Source organism: Pelodiscus sinensis, chromosome 3 (genome assembly GCF_049634645.1).
Source record: "Pelodiscus sinensis isolate JC-2024 chromosome 3, ASM4963464v1, whole genome shotgun sequence".
Taxonomy (NCBI): Eukaryota; Metazoa; Chordata; order Testudines; family Trionychidae; genus Pelodiscus; species Pelodiscus sinensis.
This window is the reverse complement of record NC_134713.1, coordinates 43,545,577-43,563,091: the sequence shown is the minus strand read 5'-3', so window position 1 is coordinate 43,563,091 and position 17,515 is coordinate 43,545,577. Positions and strand designations below refer to the sequence as shown.

At 40.0% G+C, this 17,515-nt stretch overlaps 1 protein-coding gene across 1 annotated transcript in view; it reads left to right on the top strand.

Annotated features, from left to right (window-relative positions):
- Positions 1-17,515, top strand: part of COL21A1 (collagen type XXI alpha 1 chain) — a 184,061-nt gene that overhangs the window by 94,176 nt on the left and 72,370 nt on the right. The window contains exons 11-16 of the mRNA XM_075923637.1: positions 10,728-10,781; positions 10,943-10,996; positions 15,255-15,308; positions 16,549-16,602; positions 17,183-17,236; positions 17,317-17,370. Of these exons, the coding sequence (XP_075779752.1) occupies positions 10,728-10,781; positions 10,943-10,996; positions 15,255-15,308; positions 16,549-16,602; positions 17,183-17,236; positions 17,317-17,370 (324 nt within the window). The remainder of the gene's footprint in view (positions 1-10,727; positions 10,782-10,942; positions 10,997-15,254; positions 15,309-16,548; positions 16,603-17,182; positions 17,237-17,316; positions 17,371-17,515) is intronic.

Genomic DNA, 17,515 nt, shown 5'->3' with positions numbered 1-17,515 from the left:
GGCGCTCCTGGGGATGGGTCCCCTCTGCCATCCAAATCCGACCCCCCCCCACACTTGGGCTGCACTGGGTCCCCTCCATCATATAAGCCCAACCCTTTCCACTCCTCTCTGGGCCACAGTGGGTCCCTTCTGCCATTTGAGCCTGACCCCCCCCCCCCCCAGCTCTCTCACCCCTTTCACCGAAACCCCACAGTCCACGCCCATTTCTGACCTCTCCCCTCTGGCCAGACACTTAGCCCCAGGGGTGGGGAGTGGCAGGCATAGCATGTGGGGGTGCAGTCCCCTAGATTATTTCAAAAATAACTTAGTTTCAAATAACTACGGTGAATTGTTTCTGGTTTAAAGATCATGCTTGAGCATTTCCTTGCAGGTGTTCAATATTCACAATTTAATTCTGTTATTGTGTAAGACAAATTCAAAATTTGTTTTTCATGAACATTCTCAAATGTAACTCTAAAATTATCTATTTCCCCGAATATTCCTATATTAATTTTTTTCTTAGCATGTTCATAGAATGAGCATGACTGGGCCTAGTTACACATTCATCATTCATGTGAGTAGTCCTATTAACTTCAAAAACTCAGAAACGGAAGCCTGTAATACCATAATAAAAAGAGAAAATTATTCTCCTCACTCAAAATTTCTTGATTTATATTATCCCAGACCAGTGTCAGTAGAAATAGCTTCTGTAAATGAATCTGAATACTATTTTTAATATAAAACGTATTTAATTTTATTGGCCCCATAGCCATCTGAGAGAGGAGCCTGAGGTGGCTGTTGGCCCACACAACATTCATGATCCTCTGTAATATGCTGCCCCAAATGGATTCTTTCCATGTGTCAGGGAAGAACTCAAACTAGTATAGGTTGAACCTCCCTGGTCCAGCACCCCCGGGACCTGAACATCCCAAAAGAGGGAATTTGTTGGATCAGGCCTCCCACGACACTGCCCCTCCCTCTGGTTGGCTGCACTCCAGCCCTGCTGCTACAGGTTTGGGTTTGGCTCTGGCCCACTTCTGTCAGCTGCCAAGGATGGTGCTCTCAAGGGATGGAGCTTCCCACCCACCACGGCCCTGCTTCTGTCCTGCTTGGGTGGGGCTTCCTGGGGACGGGGCTCAGCTGTGCCCAGCTGGGGTTTCATGACTGCCTCGCTGCTGCTGCACCATGTTGTGGCTCTGTGGCTGCACCACTGCTCCTGTGCCCATCGGGGGGGCTTCCCATGAACAGGGATCTGTGCCATGCCGAGTCGGGGCTCCCCAGCTGTGCCGTGCCCAGCAGGAGCTCCCCAGGATGGGGCTCACCAGTCCCCGCCGCTGGACTCCTGACTGGCGGTCAGCCGACAGTCAGGGCAGTGAGTCCCTTATGACCGGCTGAAGTTCTTTTTAAATTGTGCTTGGTTCTGTTACAGCAACTGAAGGAGTCAGGTTAAAGCTTAAACAGTTACTATTTATTGTTACAGGGTAAACTTAGTTCTTAAATGCTACTGCTGTGTTACAGATAACACAGCCACTACAAAGGACAGGACAGAAATTACACTAATAAGTCACTTACAGGTACCATGAAACCTTTTTGGTTCTCTGAGCTCTTATTAATGCATGCAAAATAGACACATAGCAGGTATATATTCTCACCCCTGCGTTCCAGACTTGGCGTGGCCAGCGTCTTTCTCTCAATCCCTCGGGAAGAAGTAGGGCGAGGTTGGGCGTCCCACAGACCTCGGGAGACAATCAATACCTGCCAGCAGGTATAGATGATTGGAGCTCAAATGGGGTGGGCGGCTGAACCTCTTTTTATACCCCTTGGGTCATGTAGGCTTCTTCCTGGTTTTAAGTGGCCAATTAGGAAAAATGGCTTTGAACACCAAGTTTCCCACGAAGGGTGCAAAGCATAATTTACACCTGGGAAAAATGCAGACAATGGGCACCTCTGGTATGTGATGGACGAAGATTCCTCTCCTGGGACAGTGCAGGCATGTCAATTACTGGTACTAGCCATCAGGGCGACGGGAGGCCCCGGGTCATCAGCTAGCCCATTTACTGTCTGGTTTCTGTTTATGGTAGAGTCAGGGACAGGCAGCAAACCTGTGTTCCCAGGGCATCAAAGGCTGACTGCCTTTCTCTTGCTCTCTGGGGGGGGGGGGGGGGGGGAAACAAGATGGGGCTCGTGGAAAAACAAGATGGGGTTTTGTGTCTGGCTACACTGGCTCACACTCCTGGGTGTTGGGTCTCTGGTGTAACGACATCCATGATCCTGTTGGACCACAGATGTTGCTGGAAAAGGGAGTCCCAGAATTAGGAGGTTCAACCTGTACCATGATAAAGCAGCATCTTCTGCTGTTATGCAAATGATACTTAAGGGTAATAAAGAAGACAGGTTACTGACCTGCTTGTTGCAAAGAATGCTTAAAAAAAACTAATTCAAAAATTTTGAACTCTGAACAGATGCTTGACAAATCTGGGCTATTCTCCAGTCCTATTTAGCTTAATTCATGGGATTTTAAAAGCTTTTATTGTCTTTTTACAGTGTTCAGTAAGTGATGAATAACTTTAAACCTGGCAAGGGTGACTTTACTGATATACCCAGCTGCAAACTCAATATTCATATCACTGTTCCTGACATTCTTCAAGCTATCAAAAGTCTCACCTAATAAAGTACCTTTGAAGGGTTCTAGTCTTTCCTTTTACATTGGGCTACAGAATTTTTGTACATGCTCACAATAAAACATTTATGAATATTAAATGGATTCATCATTACAAAGTGAGCTTTGTATACTAGCCAGATACAGCAACAGCAATCTAAAAAATATAGTAATCAGTGAGAGTTAGGTGCCTAAATAATTTTCAAGATCTAGACATTATTTTCTTATGTACATAGGACTCTTCTTGCCACCCATCTGTGATCATGTGGTGAGCTTGCATTTATATTTTGGATTCCATCCGGTCTCTATTGCTACTGTCATCTGTAAGTGCCATAATTGTTAATGGCTATACAGCTGCAAATGATGCTCTTGATTCTAAGAAATACTGATTCCTTGCTAGTATTATATGGCCTCATGTGACCTACTGCTTCCTGCAGGAAAATATAGTTACTACAATACCTCAAAGTGTCAAGCACTATGCCCTAATGTTCTGAATTTTCCTTCATATTTGGAAATTTGTACTGTAAATTAGGGTTCTTAAACACCATTTTATATAGAGGTATATAAAATCATGAGTGATGTGGAGAGGGCGAATAAAGAAAAGTTATTTATTAGTTCCCATAATAGAAGAACTAGAGGACATCAAATGAAGTTAATGGGTAGCAGGTTTAAAACTAATAAAAGAAAGTTCTTCTTCAGACAGCGTGTAGTCAACCTGTGGAACTCCTTGCCACAGGAGGCTGTGAAGGCTAGGACTATAACAGAGTTTAAAGAGAAGCTAGATAATTTCATGGAGGTTAGGTCCATAAAAGGCTATTAGCTAGTGTATAGAAATGGTGTTCCTGGTCTCTGTTTGTCAGAGGCTGGAGAAGGATGGCAGAAGACAAATCGCTTGATCATTGTCTTCGGTCCACCCTCTCTGGGGCATCTGGTGCTGGCCACTGTTGGCAGACAGGCTACTGGGCTAGATGGACCTTTGGTCTGACCCAGTATGGCTGTTCTTATGTACCATACATTACTTTGAAGAGGCCACTCCAGATGTGGACACCTTTACGATTCCAGATTCTTATTTTAAATAGAGTACACATTCATTTCTGGATTCTTCTAATTAATATGTCTTGTTTCTAGAAAATTTTTGATCTGTATAGCATAGCCTTTCATTAAAGTGTCACAACACGTCCCTTTTGCTTATGAAGCATATGTTATTTGTCACAACACATTTCATATTTTTAAGAGTTAACTTGTATGTAGACAAGAACAACTGAATCAGGAGTTTAGTTAGGTATGTTTCTCCTATTAAAATCCACAGCAGTCACATAGCTGAAACCCTCACATAATTGTAGGATTTTAGGAATATATATTTATTCCTTTTAGCCAGTGATTCTCAAACTTTTTGGCCCATAAACTACCTGATTCAATGCAAACCTTTTCACGGACCACTATATGCTAATGGAATCTCACTGTTAATTAAATAATTACCCCCGAGCCATTTTGCTAGCGCTGCTGTTAAGGAGAATAGTTTAATTTACATTATTAGACAGATTACGCATTTTAACTTTCCCATGTTAGTTTATCAAGCTTCATTTTAAATAAAGTTAAATATTAATTTATGGTTAACACAAAAGGTTTTAATGGGATTTTTTTGTTTTTGTCAGAGGTGGAGAGCCTTATTTGGGGAGGGAGTCAGTTGGGGACCACACAAGTGAGAGGCAACCCCCCCCAAAAAACCCCAAAACCTCTTCCAAAACCCCACAACCTCTCACTGATGTGGGTCTCAACTGACACACCTCACTCTGGTACTCCAGCCCCATAGGGTAAGGGGAATGGACAGGGAGGACTGAGGTTCAGGGCTTCCTATAGGCCACATTTAGTTTTTGGAGTTTCCGAAGCTAGTGGATTTTGTGGATGGGGACAAAAATGGGGGGCAGACAGGGCTGCCAGCAAGTGGGATAGGAATGAGGATGCAGGATCTGGGTGGGAGGTGAGGTACAGGAGGGGGTAAGGGTGCGAGGTCTGGGTGGGATGTAAGGTGCAGAAGCAGGCTTGGAAGAAGTGTGTCTGGACAGGGGGGAGGGAGCAGGAACGGACTTGGGGAAGGGTATCTGGCCTGGAGGGAGGGTGCAGGAGCAAGAAAGGGTGTAAGAGCAAGCTGGGTATGCAGGGTCTTGATGGGGGGAGAGGGTAAGTGGGAGGGCTTGGGGTGCAGGGTTCGGCATGAGGGGGGACGCTTACTTGTCTTCATGCTCTGTTGCTTCCATTGGCTGGCCAATGGCAGCAGAGGGGAAAGACTGCATCCATTGTGTCACTGAGCTGTGTTCCCCTTTCTGGGCAGGAGGGAGCTCAGCGTACGTGCACAGACACACACACAGACACACAGCGTATGTCTACACTACAGCACTAATTCGAACTAACTTAATTTGAATAGTTAATTCGAAATAAGCTAATTCGAATTAGTGCATCTAGACCTAAAAACTAATTCGAATTAGCGTTTTGCTAATTTGAAATAGCATGTCCACATTGAATGGACCCTGAACCGAAGTTAAGGCTGGCCGGAACCAGTGCCAGCAGGGCATCAGATTAGCCCCTGTCCCTTATCATCAATGCTCCCAGAGGAGCAAGAAGAGGGCAAAATAGACAATCCTAGCCATGGCTTGCTGGTGCCAGGATTGCTCCAGCCGCCTCTATCCCAGTGGGGGAAGAGCTGGAGCTGTGGACCACCTGGGAGGCAGCAGTCCACGGACTGCACTTGGAGAATCACTGCCCTAGATAGTGCTCAGGCGTACTACTAAATAGTGAGAGAAGAAGAGAAAATGAAAGTTTCTTTTGGCATTTGGGGTCAAAATTGCAGGAAGAATGTGCAATGCAGTAAGGGAGAAAAGTCAAGGGGAGAAGACACAATAGCTAGGCTATATGTCAAAAAGAGCAAGGAAAAAGGGAAACAAGTGGTAGACAAATAAAGGCATTGATAGAGAAGGAGCAGACAACTGGGAGGAAAAGAGCAGGGGGACAAAGCAAGAGAGAAGCATGTCAGAGATTCAGGGAAGAGAGAAACATAATATTGGGGAGTGCAATTTGCATACCTTTTTCTGATAAAAAGCAGCAGTCTAGATGTAGCCTGAAAGAGGAGGTTATCGTTATGATTGTGAGTGTGGATGTAAATAGAAGATAAGGTGGCCCACAGGACAGTCTCTATATTAAGAGACTGAAAAAGTTTATCTTCTGAAAAAGTTTGAGATCCTCTCTGCCAATGCTTTGTCAGAACTTGTTTTCATCAGCTCCTAATCATTGTATTGCTCTCTTCTGATCCTACTGACTGCTGCAGCATTTTTTGAGTAATAAGGTGCCAAGAATTGATTTGGTATTCTCAACACACTCTCACCAGAGCCTTACATATTTTTATTTCCCTTTGCTCTGATGTGCTATATAAACCTGTGTTGCCCTTTTGCTACCCTATTGCATCGCATATTTGAGCTAAAATTTGTTTTGAAATATTGCTTAGCCTGTTTCTCCTCTGATTGAATTCCTGGGATTTTTTTTGCCTGAAGAAGATGGGTTAATTTGTGTTGTCCCTTCTCATTTCTTTCCATGACCATATTTCTAACTTCTCTAGATCCCTTTTTATATCATGTCTCTGTCCTCACTGGTTATTGAAGTTCCTCCCAATTTAGAATTATTTGCAAATTTATTAACATGCTATTTACTTTTCCAGATTACTGTTAAAGCTATTAAATAAAACTGGGCCTGCCAGCAAAAATTAAGTAACTCTTCACATCCCAGAACACTGTTGTATATCCTGATTCTTTCTTTACAGTTCTTCCGCCCTTTTTCTTTTCATGCCATGTTAATCCTATCCAGGACAAATTGACAATAAGATTTCATGAAACATGTCTGTCTGAGTTGCATTGTTGTACATCTGGAATAAGTCAGTGAAATGTATAAATGTCTGTTTATCTGACTTATTCCAGATGTATCCGACTGCTGCATAGTAGTGATTATTTGGAGAAGAGGAGTGTGTGTATGTGTGTGTGTAAGTAAGCAAAATGTTGGTCCAAGAGGTGATTTTATATTTAATTCTAAATGTGATAAGTGTAATCATTTTTAGCCCCTCTGGAAGTGAATCTCATAGGATACACCTAGGTCTTGTGGAAGTTCTACATTCATGAGGTGCAACTGGTATTTGACACTTCTGTGCTTTTAGTGGAGAGTCATTGTCACAATAGGATGTGGGCAGAGGAAGAAGCAATCTTTCAAATAGCTTGGTATGCTTCTCACTGAGGGCTTTGAGTAGCTGAAAGAGACATTGATTTAAACTCAACATTCAACTGGGAACCAGTGCAGAAGTTGAAGTGTGAGGAGTTATGCTGATGGCCACCTATGTAGAAAGTAAAACAATTGCTGAATTTCTTGCACATCCCTTACAGTAATGAGTAGGGCCCTACCAAATTCATGGCCATGAAAAAATGACTTTAAGTCTTGCCTCTGTCCCCATGGAATTTGTGTGTGTGTGTGTGTGTGTGTGTTTACCTCATACTACACAGTTTTCGGAGGGGAGAACAGCCTTTCTCAAACTGGAGATTCTGACCCAAGGCAACGGGAAGGGTCATGGTTATGCCACCCTTACTCTTGTGCTGCCTTTAGAGGGTGGCAGCTGTTGGCCATGCAAGTATATGCCCCTGTAATAACCTTGTGACTTCCCAATGCCTTTTTAGGTCAGAACCCATACAACACTGTGAAAATTTAGATTTAAATAACTGAAATAATAAAATTTAATTTTAAATTCCTATAATTGTGAAATTGACCAAAATGCACTGTGAATTTGGTAAGTCTCTATTTATGAGATTTACTCCAGCATGTTTCAATTACACAAACTAGATTATGATTGCTTGTCATTTCTGTTTTATTTTGTTTTTAATCCATTTTCTGTGTGTTGCTCTTTCTCTTTGTGTATGTTATGCAACTTGAGGGTAGTAAAATATTTCAATAAAGTACTCCCTTCCTGCAGGATGATTTAACTAACAGATGCTGTTACAAAAAGAGTGCCAATATATTAAAACTGAACTGGTAATTCCTTTTTCCAGTTTGTCTGTAGTCAGTCAAAGGAACTTCAGGTTAGTTCTGCTCTGGAGATTGATTCTTGTCTTAGCTTTGTGTGAACCTCTTTTTGAGTTTTTTACTTGTAATTTTTCTGTTCTGTCTTTCCATTAAGTAAATCTTTTTTCTGAGCCATTTGTTCCGTTTGCAGTGATTATTTTACAAGGTCTATCTCTGAGATAGGTTTGCCATTTCAGAAGGCCAAGATAGTGCAATGAGTCCTCTTCTATCTTCCATTCATACAAGATATTCTGAAATCAAATTCAGCCAGGAAATTATTCTTCCCTCCCTGTGCTCCTTCCCAATAAGAAAAAGAAGGAAAGGAAATTGCATTTCTTAGATCTGAAGAGTACACTAAAGTTTTATTTATATATGACTATTTCTTACAGGAAGTCAGACAAGATTTTTGTTTTTCTTGGGGAAGAAATAGACAGATTTTAAGGCACCTTTGGCTAGTTGAATTGTTTCAGCTACTTTTGAGGCTTATGGGCAAGCTGGGAATGCAATCCATTTTCAGTTAAAGCTTATTCTGCTAGAGCTATCTGGGCACTACAAGAAAAAAACTTGCTATAGGATACATAGCCTAAAGATGTTTTCCTTGTTTTATTAACCATTACTAGTTTGGACTTTTGGGCATCTGCTCAAATTTCTTTCTGGCATTGTCCCAGCCAGTAATTTGGGCTTTGTTTATTAGTTACCAGAATTGTATAGAAAACAAATATGATTTACACAATGTTTCTGTTAGTTCTTCCTTACCAGTACAGAGATTTGGTACTAGAACTGTATTTTAGTGAATTTGGGATTTGTCATCCTTGTTTAAATTAAATAAAAGAATATGTGATCTTGGATTCAGTTTTGGCTGATGGCTGAAAGGATTAAATTCGCTAGTCCCAGACTTTTACAGTAGAACTAGTCATTTTGCAGTTTGTAAAAATCCCGCTTCTGCTTCCTATTCTATCAGACCCAGAGGACAACTCCTACTTCTGTCTTAGACCAGGTCCCAGTGCAGTTGGGCCACTGTAAGATTGTTCGAGTAGATAATGTATGACAACAAAAGAGAGGTCTCCCGTCAACATAATTAAACCTCCTCCAATGAGCACCAGTAGCACAATCCACACCGATGATTCTGGCAATGTAACTATGTTGCTCAAAATGGTGTTTTTTTCACATAAGTTATACCAAAGAAAGTGCTAGTATAGACATAGCCTTATTTTGTATGTTGGAATCATATGCTACTTTACCTGACTCAAATGAAAGCTCACTTCCTCCTTTCCTGCCTATGTTTAAAGGCTGCCTATAAGGCACTGGCATTTTTAAAGAAGAGGTCACCTCTCATTGCAAAGCTCTGTGCGTGTTAACTCACTTCTATACACCAAAGCTTGGTCTGGTAATTATAACAGTTACTCTTAAGAGTTGCTTAGGTGGAATGGGTAACCCGGGGGGAGGAGAAGAAGTGGAGAGGATGAACTTAAATGAACAGCCTTTTTTTTAAGCCTGCTGGCCAACACCTTTACAAATAATGGCGTAGCTTCCTTTTTCGTTAATGCCCTCTGGACATATTAAGCATATTAAGCCCTTTGGATTATTTCAGTAATCTCTTCCTACATTGCCAGTTCATTGTGCGGGATGTTGGAGATTACCATCACTGTTACTGACTTAAATTCTCTTTCCTATTTTTACCTATTCCTGATTCCCTTCCCTCATGTCACTCAATCCCAGAAACAGTGCCTGGTACTGCTCTGGCCAGGATGCCCTGTCACTGATCTATTTTGGGTACGTCTACACTGAGGCGCTATTTTGGGATACTTCCGGTATCCTGAAATAGCTATATCGTATCTTTTAAACCAGCCTGTTATTTTAAAATAGCTTTTTGAAATAATGAGCTTGGTATTCCAACGTCCCCTTGTTCCACGAGGATTAAGGGACGTTTCAGAATAGTGGCTTTTTTTCAAAGTTTGGAGTTATGTAGACCATACCAAATTTTGAAATAAGTTATTTCAAAACACACTTGAAATAAACTATGCAATTCATGTAGCTTAAATTGCGTAGCTTATTTCGAGCTATGGGTGCAGAGGAGATGTACCCTAAGGCTACGTCTACACTGGCCCCATAAAACGGAAGAGGCATGCAAAGCAGGTAAGTCAGAATAGGGAACTCCGCGGGGGATTTAAATATCCCCCGCGGATTTAAATAAACATGTCCGCTGCTTTTTTTCCGGCTTGGGGAAAAGCCGGAAAAAAGCGTCTAGACTGGCGCGATCCTCCGGAATAAAGCCCTTTTCCGGAGGATCTCTTATTCCTACCTTAAAATAGGAAATACTTTCCAAGCCGGGAAAAAAGCGTCGGACATGTTTATTTAAATCCGCGGGGGATATTTAAATCCCCTGCGGATTTCTCTATTCTGACTTACCTGCTTTGCATGCCTCTTCCATTTTATGGGGCCAGTGTAGACGTAGCCTAAGTGTATAGTTGACAAAGTAACAGAATTTTCAAACTGCACATGCTGAATGCAGTATTACTATTCATAGCTGTTATTTTATAATCAGTTATTTTAAGCATAGCAAAGCAAGGTCTCTTCTGTAAGGATTATTTTCTTTAACCAAATTTGAGTTTCACAGTTCACCCAATTTTTATATAAAAAACGCGTGTATGAAGTTTTTTGTCTTTCTACAATGGGAAAAATAAAAATGTTTGATACATTCCCTCCCATTCTCTTGCTTGTCAAGAATTCTAAAGCAACTGAAGGGGTTTTTCTAACTCATGAGAATAATGTACCTACAGTGAAGACGGAATGGCAAATTTCAGCCCTCAAAATGAAAGCTCCATGAAGTTAAAGTATGGGTGTCAAACATGAGATTCTCATGGAAACTGTTGCAGTTCTATAGCCTTAAACTTAGCCCATGTAACAAGATTCATTGCTATAACTAAGATATTTTAAATAATTATTTTCAAATTCTGCATATAGATAGCTATAATGTCTTGTTTTTTTCTTTTCTCAGGGATATCAAGGAGCAGCGGGAACTCCAGGTGTTTCAGGGTCCCCAGGGATTCAAGTAAGCCCCTTTTATCTTTTCTACAATATGGAAATCTAAGACATATCCTGTAAATACTCTTACTATTTTCATTTATTTAATGGAGAGTTCAGAATCAGGTAGTTATCTGTAAAAGAAATTAGTAAACTTCGTAAAGTGTGTTTATTTTTTTTCTCTCTTAGGGCCCTCGTGGCTTACCAGGGTTCAAGGGAGAGGCTGGGAGAGATGGTGCAAAGGTAAAAAGTTACTTTAATATTTACAGCCCTTGCTTACAAGTAACAGCCTCCATATTTCCACGTGAAACAAGTTTAAAAGTGGTTTACTACTGAGACAATAAAGTCAGAACTGTAATTTTATTCGTCAAATATTATTTCCATTAATATTTATTACATTGTTGTGTATATATAAAAGTATTAAGTGATAGTATTATTAATGTAACTGCTAATTTCATCAAGTGTAGCAGAGGAAAGTGATATTGACATGTGCCTGAATAACAGGTTTATTTATGATTAGTGAAATTTCTCCATCTCTTTTTTCCCTTCAGTCCAAAAAATAGCCCCCAGGATTTCCTTCTTGTTAGGACCCTAATTCAGGAAATCAGGTTGTTAAATTTTATTAAGACCCCTGTTAAGCAAAGCATTTAAGCATATGCTTCAAGCTAAATATGTGCTTATGCGCTTTGCTTCAGACAACATTGTTCAATCAGGAAAAGGCCATATTCAGTAATGATTGCCTTCCTTTGTTTCACTTCCTGACATTGTTTCCTGTTTCAGCGAGTTAGAGATTAAAGATGAGACTTCTTACATCTTCTAGTCTATTCCCCTGCTACTGCAGGGTTGTGTCTTATATTTTCTCATGCTTTGCCCAACCTATCTTGAAATGTGCCAAGAAATGGGGTTTCCGCCACTTTCCTTAGAAAATGTTTCCACTGTAGAGTCGTTCTCACCATTAGGATTTTTTTCCTAATAGTCTGCCTATATTTTCATTTCTGAATATCATCCCATTACTTCTATGCTTTTCCACATTGGCTAATTTAAAACTAGGCATTTCCGTTCCTGGCTATTTTAGTTAATCCATAATTAACGTATAATAAATTATGGCTGCTTTCAATTTTAATCAAGGTCAATGGAAGATTGTTTTTATGAGATCTGCAGATATTTTACTCTTGCATATATACAATTGCACATATTTCAAACATTTAATTATGTGTAGGAAGACATGCCTGATAATATTATAATATAAATTATTACAGTACTACAACCAACAACCTGTCATTGTGAATGTGTTGATGGACCTATGCACCAAAGACCCACTGCACTCTTTGTAGGCCTAAGTTACTACTTGTCTGAATCAGGTGGTAAGACAGAGATATTGACATTTAAGTCAATATCTTTATGAAGTATGTATTCATTCTGATTGTGGCAGTGTGAATCTCATTGTATTTGCGCATGCACATGAGACTGAATTCTTTTCATTAGCAGTGTCCACCAGGGCTCTGTACCCATCCTGAGCCATCTGGTGCATCCCCATGAAAGCATAAAGGGTGGGGTGACCATGATCCTTCCCCAGTTCCCTCTTACTATCCATGACAGTGAGTTGGAACCTGGTGTTGTTTCTATCTGAAAACTGTAGCATGAGCAATTTCTGAAACATTTCAAAACAGCCTTCTCTACTTCACTAACGATCTCTGGGACTGTATAATCCTCTTGTGGATGATAATTTTGAATAGAACTTTTGTATTATTCCTTGGCTATGAAGACCTTTCTGTACACGTATAATAACTTTAAGATACTGAACTCAGAACCTATGCACCTCAAGTGTTGCTTGTCCTGTGGTGGACTAATTTTTCTTAAAGACTAGCATAGCAAGTGCTTCTGTTACCTGGGCAAATCTCACTTCCCAAGCAGGTGGCCTTTTGTTCTCCACTCAAACCCGAGAGTCACAGCATGCCAGACTCAAATTCCAACTCTCAGAGCAATCCGTGAGAGTGGCATTGGATCCAGAAGATCTGGGCTAAAAGCCCCATACTCATCAAACCATTCAATGTTTCATATAGCAGGCATGGTATTTCCTATAACTTAGTGAAGAAGTCAGATCTAAGTAAGGAGCTGATACTGGCCATGACATCAAACCTTGATATCCCAATCATTAATATTGAAGGTAATATCACAGATATGAAAACAAGCCACTGAAAGAAGCTGCCTAGAATACTGGGGTAAAAACTTGGGGAAGAGCTCTGTCTTTTCACATGGGTAGAAACAGGGAGGCAGCAGAGAAAAAAATCCTCCAAAGCTTGTCTGTCACTGAAGCAAAGCAAAAAAAGGAACAGACTGCTGTGTAGCAGATGCCATCAGTACTAGAACCCTTGCATTACTTATAGAGGAGCTATTTCATTCATCACCATCACCAAGGCATATGTTCTTGCCAGCATTGAGTGGAGCCTGTCTTCCATATATTCCGTGGGCGGTACCAGTACTGCCTGAAGATCATAGACAGCTGGGTTATCTGTCTAAAAAGAGACCAAGAAGACATTAAGTTCTTCAGTTTCAACAATGTACTTCACTGTGCCAACACAGAAGCTAATTTGATGGCTTAGATGAGAGTTGTCCAAACACCAGCCAACTGAGTGCTGCCTCGCCTTGTTCCACTGGATATGTTTGGATGTCATCAGCAATAAGTCTGGTAAATGAGACAAACTGTGGACCTTGTTTAATAGCGTTTAATGTCACTGGGTTACATTAATACTTTTGGCCCATACATTCCAGCTAAATTAATATACTAGAGCTGTTTATCATAGCTAAGAATGCCAAATTCAGAACCAATTGCACCAGGGGCAGCATGAGTCTAGGATCTTGGCTGGATATTCTTTTCTCTGGTGGGCTTGAGTTTCTTCTTCACCTTCCCACTAATCCCTCTGATTCCCAGGGGAAAGGGTACTATTATCATAATAGCACCATATTGACAGAGACAGTTTTAGTAAGCAGACTGATTCCAGTTGTCCAGTCAATCTCTCAATTGTTTTTCTTTTTGATCATATGTACTGGCTCAGAATCAGGGTCAGATATTAATTCTGCACCTTATCGCTAGATCTGATCTCCTGGGTGCTACCTGGATGAGCATCACTAAAAGAGAGATGATCAAAATAAGTGCAAGAAATTCTTCTGCAGTGTAGTAAAGCTTCCAGTAGCAGGGCCTTCTCTGCAAAATGGAAAGGTTTTCTGTATGGCGAGCTCAAAAATATAAATCCAATGGAAACCATGATCCCAGTGATTTTGGAAACAGTCAGTTTTAGTGTTTGGTATTAGTGTGGTATGTCCTGTGGTTGTACCAACCCTGGTACCTTCCCTTGCAAAAAACCCCGTTGCTAGCTTTGTCCACATATTCACTCTGCTGATACCATTATTGGACCTAACCAAGTGAGTTATAAGATCAAGAACACATATTCCTGCGCATCCAGAAATATAATTTATGCTATCATGTGCCAAAAGTGTCCGTCTGCTTTGTACATTGGACAAACGTCTCAGACACTTCGCCAAAGGATCAATGCCCACAAAACAGATATCAGACAGGATCACAAAGAAAAAACAGTTTCTTGCCATTTCAACCAGAAAGAACACTGTCTTAACGACTTAATTACCTGCATCCTGCTTCAGAAGCCTTTTAAATCTGCACTTGAAAGGGAATCCTCTGAACTGTCATTCATGCTAAAATTCGACACTCTATGTGGGGGTCGCAACAAAGACTCTAGCTATCTTACCCATTACAAAGATAGCTTCCCCAATTATCACCTCTAATACCATTAGCTCACAGACATTTACCTACCCCCCCCCCCCGAATCCCCCTTCTGTTCTGGAATTTGATTTGTCCTTTTCATATGTGTTCATTTTTTTAAATTGTATCCTTTGGTATATATGGTTGTGACTATTTTCTTCCACTATTTGATCTGAGGAAGTGGGTCTGGCCCATGAAAGCTCATCATCTAATAAACCATCTTGTTAGTCTTTAAAGTGCTACATAGTCCTGTATTCTGTTTCAGCTGCACCAGACTAACACGGCTACATTTCTATCACTATTCAAATACTCTTGACATTCTCAGAAGGGTAGCTGTGTTAGTCTGTAACTTTAAAAACAACGAGTAATCCTGTGGCACCTTAGCGACTAACAGAGAAATATAGTATCATGAGCTTTCGTGGGCAAAGCCCACTTAATCAGATAAGTGGGTTTTGCCCACAAAAGCTCATAATATTATATATTTTTGTTAGTTTTTAAGGTGCCACAGGGCTACTTGTTACTCTTGACATTAGCATCAGTCATGTTGTTCAGATTGAGTCTTCTGAAAAGCCTTGGAAAGTCAGTGGGAATTGTTCCATTTACTGAGGTGGGTTTGGAGCTGGCTGTTTCATTTTAAGTCTTTCCATGGTTTGTTTATAACTTGGGTTATAAAAATATCATTTAATTTTATATATACATATTTTCATATATTTTTTGTTTTAGGGTGAGCGTGGATTTCCTGGTTTTCCGGGATTACATGGGATGCCGGCATCAAAGGTTGATATCAGAAGCATTTTGTAATATAACCATCCAACTTGGATTATTCTGTAACCTTTTTCAGAGCTTTTAAAAGTGACTTTAGTTACTTAATTTCTATAGATCTATTGGATCAGGTTGCATATGAATTGCTTTGAATTTTGATTTTTAGTAAAATTTAGAACCCTCTTTTCTGCCAATACTTAAGATCCTCAAATCATTCAGTTTTACCCCCAGTATTCTGAAAGACTTCCTTGCAAATCTTATTTAACATGTTCTACAATGAAGATCTCTCTACCACATCCCTTACTAGTGTATTCAACTATACAATTGATCTTACTCCTTAAAGCTCTTCCAAATGTCTGTTCTAAATTTTGCAAGCCAGATTTTAAAATAGTGCAGCACACACAACTGTTGAACATTTTTAACTGTTTAAATATTTTCAACTTCCATTTTTAAGATATCAATAAACCAGATTTTCAAAAGTGCCCCATGCCCTGCAGCTCTCATTGGAAACACAGGCATTAAACCCTAGGTGGTTTTGAACATCTCCATAGAGGTACTAGAACATAATACTTCATAGGCCATTAGTACCCATCAGAAAATGCTCACCATCATCAACAGTTGTGCTCTTTATTTGCAGGAGTTTACCACTCTGAAGTCACACTTAGTTTGGTCTTAAGTATCATCCTGAACTCTTTATCTGACAGTTGTTCAGATAGTCATATTCCAATTTATATCAGAGCTATGTATTTCTTAGTTCTGAAAATAATATCATTATGGTAGAACAGAATGTTTTGCTGAATCTGGTACAGATTTTACTATACTTTTGCCAAAACACAGCAAAGCGTGGTGCACTCTGCCTCCTAAGCTACCCCCACCACCTATAAGGAACTGAGATACATATTACCTCTGTGACTTCTAGAACTTGTGGTTGGCAGAAAGGAAGAGTGGAACTGTGGAACTGACAAGAGCTTTCCCGAGGGCAACTGGGAAGCCAAAAAAAGTTATGATTCAGTTCTGAAATAGAATTTTTCTTAAAACCCCTTTCTGTGAAAATGTGGGGTGTTTTTTTTTGGTGTTTGATCCACTATGAGAAGGAGCTTTTCCTTAAAAATTCCAACAAAATTAATGAAAGGGGATTCCCTCTTTTGGACTAGCTCTATTTGTTAAGCAAGCAGTGACTTGGAATACATCATAATTTGTAACAGTATATAATTAGATCAAATTTTAAAAACAATCTCTGTTTATTTTGTTATAGGGTGAAATGGGTCCTAAGGGAGATGCAGGACCACCTGGAATTTATGGAAAAAAGGCAAGTATGAATTAAATATTATAAAGGGAAGTGCCAGCATTTTTATGATTTGTGCATTTAAAAAAACTTTTATTTACATAGTGTTTACAGTTGTTTTTCAGGCAAACTTCCATTCATATCTAATGCTGTGAATGATATCGCTGCCCCAGTATGATCTCTTCATTCAGATATCTCCTGAAAACTCTTTCCATCTAACAAATTCTAGTTCGTCAATATAATGCATTCACTGCACACATACACATGTGCCCAAACCAAGCAAAAGCATTCTAAATTACAATCTTAATTTTTTTTAGATCTTTGTCTAAATTCTCAGCCACTTGAAGCAGGATTGTTGTTTGATTTCTGTTTCCCATTTTACAATCCAGTAATAAGAATGGACTTTTGCCTGAGTTAAAAACTACAGCATAGGGTCAGTAGTCTTTTACATGTCGGAAATTCCACTCCAAAATTTCATAGCAGTGATGGCAAAATCAGTGTGAGAGTTCTGGATTAATCATGCTGAAAATGTTTAACTGAGTTTGGGGATACTATTTAAACATCATTTTCCTTTATTTTTTTCCTGTTTCTTATATTTTTCTAGGGAGCTAAAGGGGAAAAAGGTGATCCAGGTTTTCCAGGATTGCCAGGACGATCTGTAAGTTCTAGAAGGACAATTTGGTCTTTAAATATACTTTGTTAATACAACTAATAGTGTCTTTTCATCTTTTACCACAGGGGGAACCTGGGAGAGATGGGAAGGATGGATTACCTGGAAGTCCTGGTTTCAAGGTATTTACATATTCTTTCTATAAATTGCTTTTAGGTGCTTTATTTTCAAATTGTCAGTAACTTGCCAAAGCCTTAAATAACATTACTATTGGTCTAATTATTTCTAGCATATGTTTTGGGGGCAATACCGTGAAATAAAAATTGT